Genomic DNA, 10,520 nt, shown 5'->3' with positions numbered 1-10,520 from the left:
AAACGGCTGCTTAGCAAGCGAAGCCGTAAAGGGCCCACCGAAGTGTTTTGGCCCCGCTGGGGAGCCGTAGGGCGCTTCCGGAAACATGGCGGCGCCCAGCGGGGGCCGGAAGCGGTAGGGTTGCCGCTGCTGTCTCCGTCCCCGCCCGCTCTCCTCCTGTCTCCGGGACCATGCGGGCCTTCCCTCCCCGGGCGAGGCATGGCGGTGGCGCCAGAGCAGCTGCGAGGCCGGAGCCTGCCGGAGCTGCGGGAGATGCTGAGTCGGCAGGAGAAGCTGCTGGGGGACCGGTGAGAGGCCGGGGGTGGGGGCAGAGGGGCCGGGCCGACTCTCCCCACCGCGGCTCAGGCTGGGCTGGCCGAGCCGCTCCCCTTCCCCTGGATAGTGGCGCTTCCCTCCGCTTTTGCCTTTCGGGGGGCGCCCCTTCAACCCCGGGACAATATTAGTAGTAGTGGTAGTATTAACGATATTGTTGTTGTTGTTTATTATACCGCCCTTCACCGTAAAGCCCCAGGGCGGATTACAGCATCAAAACGCAATTATAAGTTGTAAGAACAGTTTAAAACAACTTACACAGCCCTTTGTGCTGGTACCGCGGTGAACGACTCTCAAGCATTTCTGCTATTGTCGTATTTCAGAAATGTATCCTTTGCCTACTTTTCTACGAAAATCAATGGCTGGTATTTTCGTGCTGCTTTCCTGGTACTTTGTGCCCCTCAAAGCATCTCAAAGTCAATAAATAACACACACCCCCACACCCCCCCCCCACACACGAGAAAGGCTAAGACATGTAGCCATTGGTCTGCATGGCTTGCTGTGTTCTTCACTGATGAGCGGCAGCTCCAGAATTTCAGGTGGAAGTCTGAGCCAGCCCTTGTTGAAGATGCTGAGGACTGAAACTTTTGCATGTGAGGCAGGTGCTTTAGGTTCTTCTCAGATATGACAAACTAAATAAAATTGTGCAGCATCAATAACAAAAGAAACACTAGAGGCTTCTATGGAAATGGTTGTTACATATAAAGTGCACACATGAATGCACACTGCCAGTGAGCTGTTGTTTTTTAATTCAACTAAAACTGCTTTATCTGAAAATTAAATGTTGTTGAATATGATATGAAATAGAAACACTGCAGGCACACTATTATCACTTTTCAAATGTGAGAAGATCTCCCCCTCCCCCTTCAGAAACGAAAGCTCCAAGTAAGGGTGGCCAAATGTCACATTGGGTCAGGTGTGCCCCTCTACAGTACTCTGTTTTATGTGCTGAGGCTCAGGAGGGGGGGGGGGTCATTTCCTTATCTCATTAGCAGCATTAAATGGTTGGGCTGTGACTCACTGGTAAAAGCATCTGTTTTGCATACAGAACAGTCCCTGGCAGGAAGGTGAGAATCTTGCATGAAATCCTGCTGTGTGTACTGTACCAAGCTAGATAGGTAAATGGTCTCATTCAGTATAAGGCAGCTTCCTATGTTCCCATGATGCCAACTGCAATTACCATACAATATCTTGGTAGTTTCAACATTTTTCGTTTTCTTTACTAAATACAAGTAAAATAAACATGCTTAGTTAGAGGCCATAAAACGATTTTATTATGCAAACATTTTTTTTACAGAAAACCTTATGGAAAAAACCATGCTGTTGCATTTGACAACCTCAAACAAATAGAAGGGATAGTAGCAGAGTGTTTGCTAATAGGCTTCAGAGGAATTCAAAATGTGAATTAGAACTCATCCTTGAATTCTGTTTACCTTGTGTATCTTCATCACATCTATTATAGGAAATTTGTATCCAGGCTTCCGGATAAAGGTAAAAAGATATCCAACTTCATTGAGAAATTGAAGATTGCTATCGCACAAGAGGAAGAGCTACAGAGAACAACTGAGCTTCTATCTGCTGTTAGATTAGAGTTCCAGGAAAAACAAGAGGCCATCCAATCTAGCAAACAAAAAAGGGTTGTCAGCAACAAGTCAACATGCCAAGACCCATCTCTTATTTCTGAACGTGACTACAATGAGATTGAATCATCTCTGCAGAACAAGCAAAGTGTCTGGACCAAGAAAAGAAGCAAAGCAAACAGAAGTGCATTAGTAGGACAAGCCCCTGAGGACACCAGTTTTCCTCAAGGAAGCAAAACTGTTTTGGAGGTGTCAATAGCCAGGCTTCCAAAAGATGCTCAGGAGGCTCCCAAGCGGAATTTTCTAGACAAAACTGAAAATCCAGCACAGTCTGCAAGCAGCAGCAGTGAAGCACTGGTGGATGCCTTTGAAAGAATTTCAGTTGGTGGGGGAGAGTGTGGGGAGAACTCTGAAAATGGGCAGAGTTTTGACTGTAAAGGTCGTGCTTTTCAGAACTTTCCAAACATACCACCCAAAACTCCACATTACATGGAAGTGCTAGAACTGAGAGCGAAGCACCCTGTGGCAAAAAGAAGCAAATTTAAAGCTAATGTGTGAGTACTGTAGGAAACGCGCTCTCGCAGAGAGAGCTTTTGCTATAACCACAAGTGTGGGTATGTTTTATGCATACTGGGAAGTTTAGGATACATATTTTGGGGAATAATTTTTTTTAAGGTAGGATTATAAAATAGTTATTACTTGCTGTGATACAATAGAATTGTAGAGTTGGAAGTTACCAGTCCAACCCCTGCAATGCAATGCAATGCAAAGCCACCAAGCTATGGCCCTTTCTCAAATGCAGGGGGAACTTAGCCCAAGCAGTGTAGAGTCACAGGGGTCTCTTCCACTCAGAGACCCCTAAACTCTCCCTTGGCCCAAGGCCAGGTGGACTTGAAGGAAACCAGGCAGCAGCTGCCACCTGACTAGAGCTGCCATTTTCTCTGCCCTCCCTGGAGGCCTATATGAGAATATAAAGTGTGTCAGACCTCTTATAAACCATAATCCTTGGGATAGAGCAATATGGGGGTCATTTTAATTCTTCGATTGCTTCATGGCCCCACTCTTCTGTGCAAGCACACCTGAGGAAGCTTCCCTGAGCATCAGATGTTAGCCTCAAACTCCTTCAGTGTCCAAACCTGAAATTTCAGAGCAGAACAGGAGTGGAGGGAGGGAACAACTTTATGTGCCAGAGGGCTGGGAGGCATTTCATGAGCTGTGCTCTTGGTTTCTTCTAGATTGCTGACTGAGTCAAGTGGATCGTCTTGTGGCTCCCCATATAGCCCTTCCCCTAGAGGTCCCCCCTTTCCCCTTTCTGCAGAGGAAAGACGCCACAGAGATAAGAAGCACTTGAATGACATCACAGCTGCTCGGATACCCCCTCTTCATCATGAGCCTACGCAGCTGCTATCCCTAGAAGATTCAGTAGCGATTCAGATCCAACAAAAGGAAGCTTATGAGGTATGGATGAAAGCGCTGGTGCTTTGCATGAGCTCCTGTTACATATTATGGGTACATGCAGATTGTGGGGGGTGGAGGGGGAGAAGCGTCTGCTATAATTTTGTTCTAAGGAGGGAACTCCTTGACCCCAGAGTTAGAACAGTCTGTGGTGGCAAAGAGGCTTCCATACTTTTGCTTTGCCCTGGACTCTGGAGGACAGAGGAAAGAAAGGAGGCACAAGGTCCAGCCCCAAACCAACATCAGGGAGAATGCATTGCTTGGTGGTACAGCACAGCTTATCCTGCAGAATGTGCCGGCTCGGTGGAAAGGTAGCAGGAGGTGGGAGAGACGTGTTGTGCATTATGTGGAAAAGGTGGGTAGGAAACTTCTCCCCCTCCCATAACACTAGAACTCAGTGAGGGTCATCTGGTGCTGGAGGGTGGAAGATTGAGGACAAGCAGAAGAAAGTACTTCTACATGCAAAATATAGTCAGACTAGTATCTTGAAGCCCGTTAAAATAACGGGTGCTAGAGCGCGTGTTTCAGCAGCGGCCGCGGCAGCGGCAAGGCCGGATCGCAACCCCGGCGCTCGGCTATAGGAGAAGCCAGGGCTGCAGCCGCCGCCTCACGCCGTGCTGCCCGGAGAGGCGGGCACAATGGGCAGCCGGGAATGGAGAGGAAGCCCTGGGGCCGCCTCCACCAGCAGGGATGTGCACCGAGGGCCCCAGGCTCCCCCAACGGACCACCGAGCAACTGAAGAGGCCGAGCGCTGAGCAGGCGGGAGAATGGGGTGCGGGAAGATTGCGGCGCCGGCAGGACAGGCGGCTTTGTTGAGCATCTCGCTGTCCCGCAGCAGCAGCAGCCGCTCTTGAGCGGGAGGCGGGAGGAGAAGCTGCCAGTGGCTCGTTTACTGGGTTCTGGTTCTCTTCATCAGTGGGGAGAGTGCGCGGTGTGTGCATCCAGTCTCTGCGTCCAATCCCTGTGTCCGTGGGGCACATGCGCAGTAGCGCAAACCCAGGGACACACGGAATCTGGACGCAGAGACACAGGGACTTTATTATATATAGGATTATGGAATTCACTCCCACAAGAGGTAATGGTGGCTATCAGTTTTGGCTAGAAGAGAGACTAATTCATGTAGGATAAGACTATCCAATGCTACTAGTCAAGACGGCTGTGTTTTAGGCCCCCTGTTAGATGCAGTATGCTCTGCATGCCAGCTGCCGGGTGCTGTTGTGCTCTGTTCTTGTGGCTTCCCATAATGGGCATCTGGCAGGCCATTATCAGAAGAGGATGCTGGACTAGATGAGCCCCTTTTGGCCTCATGCAGCTGCTGCTGCTGCAGGGCTGTTCTTGTTTCTGCCTGAGATACTGAAAAACTGTTGCCAGTCAGAGGAAGCAATACTTGGCCAAATGGATCAATGGCCTGACTCAGTAGTACCAGTGTTCAACTTCACTAAAAAGATGCTGCTTTCTAAAAAACACTTGGATAGGAATGTTCTGAATAGAAATGGTCAGAGCAAACTTAGCTTATTTATTTTGATATTTATTCCCCATTTGTTTGTGATTGCAATCAAACTCATGTTGACTTACAAGTAAAAATAAGCAGATTGCAAATAAGCCAGTTTTGCATAGCTTTGAAATTCTACATGCTGAATTTGAGTTATGAATCTTTTTCATATGCATATCCACTTAATTTACTTGCAAGTCTTAATTTAATTTAAATGCAGGTGAGAATGGGATGAGTACAGAAGAGTATCGGGCACTAAATTAATACTGTCTTGTCACGCTCTGCTTTGTTTTCTTTTGCTTATTGCGATGTTAATAAACAACTGGGGGCAGTTTGTCTGTAATTAAATTACAAATAATGTCATATCTGGTCTAACCATCTTGGATTTGTAGACTCAGCTAGATAAATATCAGCCAGAGTTGAGTTGATTTTTTTCTCTGAACACCTTCGCCTGAAGTACAATTTGCCTGTAAAGGACAATTACTTCCAGCATTTAACAGCTAGTTTGCTCTATGATGTCTCTTTCTTTCTTCAATTTCATTAATTAATACACTGGTGTTGAAACTCTGTGGTTAAGGATGCCAGAGAAAAGAGAGGACTGGATCTCCCTTTCCACCTACCTGCTTGCACTGGGATTTTTGTCCTTAGAGTCCCGTTTTCCATCTTATACAGCAACTCTCTCTCTCTGTGTCCAAATGCTTCCCAGTGTTCAGCGCAATGTGGCAAAGTTGTTTTTGCACTGTGAATGGTGGTCTTGTTCCCCCCACCCCTCTTCTCCACTGCCCTTCTTTCTAGCATGGCACTGTGCCTTGATACCAGGGGATTCTGTGGGCAGCTCATAGTATATGGCTTCATCTGTTGTGTTTCTGTTGGGCCTAGGGACCACCCTAGCATTTACAGTGGTACCTCAGGTTACAAACGCTTCAGGTTACAGACTCTGCTAACCCAGAAATAGTACCTCAGGTTAAGAACTTTGCATCAGGATGAGAACAAAAATTGTGTTCCGGTGGTGCGGCGGCAGCAGGAGGCTCCATTAGCTAAAGTGGTGCTTCAGGTTAAGAACAGTTTCAGGTTAAGAACGGACCTCCGGAACGAATTAAGTTCTTAACCAGAGGTAAAGGTAAAGGTAAAGGGACCCCTGACCATTAGGTCCAGTCGTGACCGACTCTGGGGTTGCGCACTCATCTCGCATTATTGGCCGAGGGAGCCGGCGTATAGCTTCCAGGTCATGTGGCCAACATGACAAAGCCGTTTCTGGCAAACCAGAGCAGCACATGGAAACGCCGTTTACCTTCCCGCTGTTAGTGGTTCCTATTTATCTACTTGCATTTTGACGTGCTTTCGAACTGCTAGGTTGGCAGGAGCTGGGACCGAGCAACGGGCGCTCACCCCGTCACAGGGATTCGAACCGCCGACCTTCTGATCAGCAAGCCCTAGGCTCAGTGGTTTAACCACAGCGCCACCTGGGTCCACTGTACTAACTTTCAGTAAATGGTTTCTCTTCTCTGTTTTTATAGGAAATGCTAGCCAAACTTGCAGCCCAGAAGCTTGCAGGCAGACTAGGCCCTCAGATGGCCTGCTATGAGCTAGAGGGGGAGATGCTGGGCAACTACAGAGAAGTCAGGGACGAGGAATGCTACAGCTCGGCTGAAGACTGAGTCCAAGGCAGAATCTGCAGTGGGTGCCTGGGAGAAGACACAGAAGGATCGCAGTGCTTTTTGCTCTTGTGCGCTGCTACAAATTTTCCCAAGGGTGTTAGGAGTGCTCACCTGCAGAGGCCCTGGGTTAACCAGAGTGCTGCAGAGGTTTCCAGATTCCCTGGTCCCTATGCTGTTGCTTGCCAAAGAAGTTGGTGCATTTTGAAAGCTTGTAAGTCCTAGAAGCAGCAGTCCCCAGTGGCATGCCTCAGTTGGGTTTGTGCAGGAGCATACTGAGTCTGCTGTGCCCCACGTGTGAAAGGAGGCGGCAACGGATGCAAGAGCAGCCAAGTCTTTGCCTTCTAGTCTTTGCCTGATTCCAAACAAATGTAAGATTTGTTAACTTGTGTAAAAGATGACAATATTTTCTATTTAAAAATTAAAAGTGTTGTGTTTCTATATTTTTCTATGTGGCATTAAAATTCAGGAGCAGCATGTTTCAGTGTGTGTCTCCTTGTGATGTCAGGGTTAAAATACCTCCTCGTCAGTTAGTTGCACTGCCTGTGGAGGCATCCCCTGGATCAGGCCAGATCAAACGGGGGGGGGGGGAGAAGATCCAACCCTTTGCAGATCAATATCTCTAGGAGTGCTTCTGGTATGAGGCACACGTGCTGGCTGGGGTGGACTGTGGCAAAGGCTCATAGCATAGTGTTAGTACACATGATTGGCATGCAGAAGATCCTGGTTCAATCACAGCATCTCCATGGGGTTGTGTGAGTCTCCCTGTTTGAAGCCCTGGGGAGCCTCAGCTTGCCAGCGTAGCAGGTCATGAGCTAGATGCAGTAGTGAAGGCAACCTCCTCTAAAGTGTGGGGAGGGCTAACCTGCCCATGGGATGCATCTACCCCAGGCATCCCCAAACTTCGGCCCTCCAGATGTTTTGGACTACAATTCCCATCATCCCTGACCACTGGTCCTCTTAGGTAGGGATCCATGGGAGTTGTAGGCCAAAACATCTGGAGGGCCGCAGTTTGGGGATGCCTGATCTACCCCCTCAAGAGGTTACTTTGCACCTCCTCAAGACCCTCACCCCAATTTGCCTTAAAAATATAAAAACAAAAGTTAATTTTAAAAGATTGTTTTACTGCTTTGAGTCCCCTGCTGTGGGACCCTGGTCAAAAGGTTTTTTATGACCTCCCAAGCCACTCCCAATTTTTCATTTTAATTATGTGTGTGCATGTGTAATTATGAATATATATATATTTACTGATTTCTCCTATAGGTTGCCTGTTGTGATCTTGGGATTCCAAAAGGTTTTTTGTTCCCTTCGAATTTTGACCATTTAATTTTTTTAAAGTCCTGTACTCACTGGCCTCTCCCACAGGCCCCTTACTGTGTATCAATGATGCCAGAATGGTTTTGTGACACCCCCACCATTTGCGCTTCAAAAAAAAAAGGTCCCTGTCCCCCTTTTCACATAAGCTACATACTCAGTTTGACTTGTGGCCCCCAACGTAGTGGAATCAAATGCTAATCCTACTCGAAATAGAACCACTGAAGTTAAAGGACATGACTAATTTAGGCACGTTAATTTCCATGGATTTACTCTGAGTAGGACTTGTTAGGATATGGCCCTCTGATTAAACTTGTTCTGCATCATCAAGCACTTGCTTCTAGCCTCTTAATGGCAGTCAGTGCAATGAAAGAGGAGGCCTCATTTGATAACACTGCATTGCGGGAGTGACCCTCATCACATCTTAAATGCGGTTGCCTTCAAAGCTTCCTACTTCCCACCATCTAGTCCAGAGAAGATTCTTGATGTGTGTGTGTGTGAGAGAGAGAAAGATTACACATGGAAAACATGGCTCGCTCTTTCCCACCGCCTTTGCCTAAAATGGTGAACACCAGATTAATTTTGTAGTACCACACTCCTTTGAAGATATAAAAAGGTAAAGGGACCCCTGACCGTTAGGTCCAGTCACGAACGACTCGGGTTGCGGCGCTCATCTCGCTTTACTGGCCGAGGGAGCCGGCATACAGCTTCCGGGTCAAGTGGCCAGCATGACTAAGCCGCTTCTGGCGAACCAGAGCAGCACACGGAAACACCGTTTACCTTCCCGCCCGAGCGGTACCTATTTATCTACTTGCACTTTTTGGCGTGCTTTCGAACTGCTAGGTGGGCAGGAGCTGGAACCGAGCAATGGGAGCTCACCCCATCGCGGGGATTCGAACCACCGACCTTCTGATTGGCAAGCCCTAGGCTCTGTGGTTTAACCCACAGCGCCACCCACGTCCCGCTTTGAAGATATACTTTATTTTAAATGCTACCAGGCTTTCTAATGGTGGCGGAATCTGCTTTGGGGTGTAACTTAGTTTAAAATCTTAAATGCATCAACAAAAGCGCACTCTAGGTTCCTTAAAGTCAGTGAAAGTGTTGCCATTGGGCTGCTGGGAGAGCAAGGAGCCTTGGGAGAAGCACATCTTAGGCCACCCTAGAGATGTAAAATTTCCGGAAATTTTGAAGCCATGAGAACCTCCCCCAGGTTATTTTCCGGGAAAAAATGGAAATTTTGGAAAAATTGGGGGAAAAAAAGTTCAGTGTGGAGTAGTTTTACAAATTGCGTAAAACGCAGTGTATATAAAAGTGTGCTTGTAATAAAACAGGTAACCACACCCCTTCCCCTCAAAAGCAACAAAAAGCAAGAAACCATCATAAAAAATAATCAGATTTGCCCCTTAGCACCAACAGCAAATAAAGTTAAGATCCACCTCAATATTTAAGCTCCATAGAAGGTCTACCCTTTGAGTAGTGCTTTTTTAAAAACAAAAAACAGAAGACACAACATATACATGCAGTTTATTCTATCTCATTTTCTGAACTACTGCTATCTTTTTCCATTTCTTCTTCGTCTTCCTCTTTGTCATTTTTCTCATGGACTTCTAAGAAACGGGGGGAAACCTGTTTTTTCTGGAGGGTTTCCAGGCCTTCCCATCTATACTTGAAGACAGCCGGGGCAAAGTGTAAGGCAAATTTTTTGCATGCCAGGCCCAGAAGTAACAAAAATCCAGTTACTGAATAGTATGTTGCACTAAGGCTCAAACTCTGTTTGAAAGGAAAGGAGTGTACCGTATGTTTTAAAATTTGAATTTGTTATTATATATTATAAACCACATGATGGTAAGAGAGCTTTCTAAACAGTTTACAAAAATATACAACAGAACATTAAAATGATTGACAAAACACAGTTAAAAGCAGGTACTTAAGAGTATTCAAAAGATGATTAAAATCAGCGGTGGTTAAAAGGAAGTAAATCGCATGCAGCTTCAATGTGTTCAGAGGGGCTGCCCTAACGAAAATGTTTTGAGCAGTTGCTGGAAAGAGTACAGTGAGAGCACCTGCTTGGTGTCAGTCGGCAGGGAGCTCCAAAGTGTGGGTGCTGGAAGGCCTGGGGGGGGGGAACGGAAAAAATCAGGGGGACACAAAAGTTATTTTCAGTTTTCCCCCAAAGCCATTTTTCCCCAGGAAAAATGGGGGGGGGATAGTGTGTGGAATATTTAAACTACTGGTATATCAAACTATTTTTTCATTTTTTTTCACAGGAAAAAAAACCTGGAAAAACACCCCCCCCAATTCTTCCAGGGGGTTTTCCAGGCCTTCCCATCTCTAGTCCACCCAAAGTGTACCTCTGATCAAAACAGTGGGAGAGGTAGAAGTCCTCTTGCCCTTCTGTCATTTGCCCTGTAATTCTGCTGCACCATGCCCTACTTGTTTCCCCCCCTCGCCCTGTTTCTTCTTCCTACTTGCTGCCCTCCGTGCTCTCCAATGAACTCTCCTGTAGTTCCATTAACTTTGCAGTGTTTCCTCCTTGTACCTTTCTTGACTATGATGTTTGCTGTCTCCAATGGGGGCTTTCTTCCCCTGTACAGTACCGTTTGACATGGATGCATTTGCGAGCAAATTCGGTGAATTACAGTTTTCAACTAATAACTTAGTTTATGAATAAAAAGGTAAAGGTACCCCTGACCGTTAGGTCCAGTCGCAGAC

The 10,520-nt window shown here is 46.8% G+C and overlaps 1 protein-coding gene across 1 annotated transcript; it reads left to right on the top strand.

Moving 5' to 3' along the window:
• POLR2M (RNA polymerase II subunit M) lies at positions 1-6,971 on the top strand. The gene is made up of 4 exons (XM_088657090.1): positions 1-287; positions 1,775-2,446; positions 3,128-3,350; positions 6,357-6,971. The coding sequence occupies exons 1-4, from the start codon at positions 199-201 to the stop codon at positions 6,495-6,497; spliced, it is 1,125 nt and encodes a 374-aa protein (XP_088513216.1). The 5' UTR covers positions 1-198; the 3' UTR covers positions 6,498-6,971.
• The last annotated feature ends 3,549 nt before the right edge of the window (positions 6,972-10,520 follow it).

Source organism: Zootoca vivipara, chromosome 13, assembly GCF_965207765.1.
Source record: "Zootoca vivipara chromosome 13, rZooViv2.hap1.1, whole genome shotgun sequence".
Classification (NCBI taxonomy): Eukaryota; Metazoa; Chordata; class Lepidosauria; order Squamata; family Lacertidae; genus Zootoca; species Zootoca vivipara.
This window is presented reverse-complemented; position numbering and strand designations above follow the sequence as displayed.

What these genes read in the sequence shown, in the direction of transcription:
- POLR2M (XM_088657090.1), top strand. Translation starts at nt 199, where the DNA reads ATGGCGGTGGCGCCAGAGCAGCTGCGAGGCCGGAGCCTGCCGGAGCTG. An exon ending in GAGAAGCTGCTGGGGGACCG is followed by an intron (nt 288 to 1,774) that starts GTGAGAGGCCGG and finishes CATCTATTATAG; the next exon opens with GAAATTTGTATCCAGGCTTC. An exon ending in AGCAAATTTAAAGCTAATGT is followed by an intron (nt 2,447 to 3,127) that starts GTGAGTACTGTA and finishes GGTTTCTTCTAG; the next exon opens with ATTGCTGACTGAGTCAAGTG.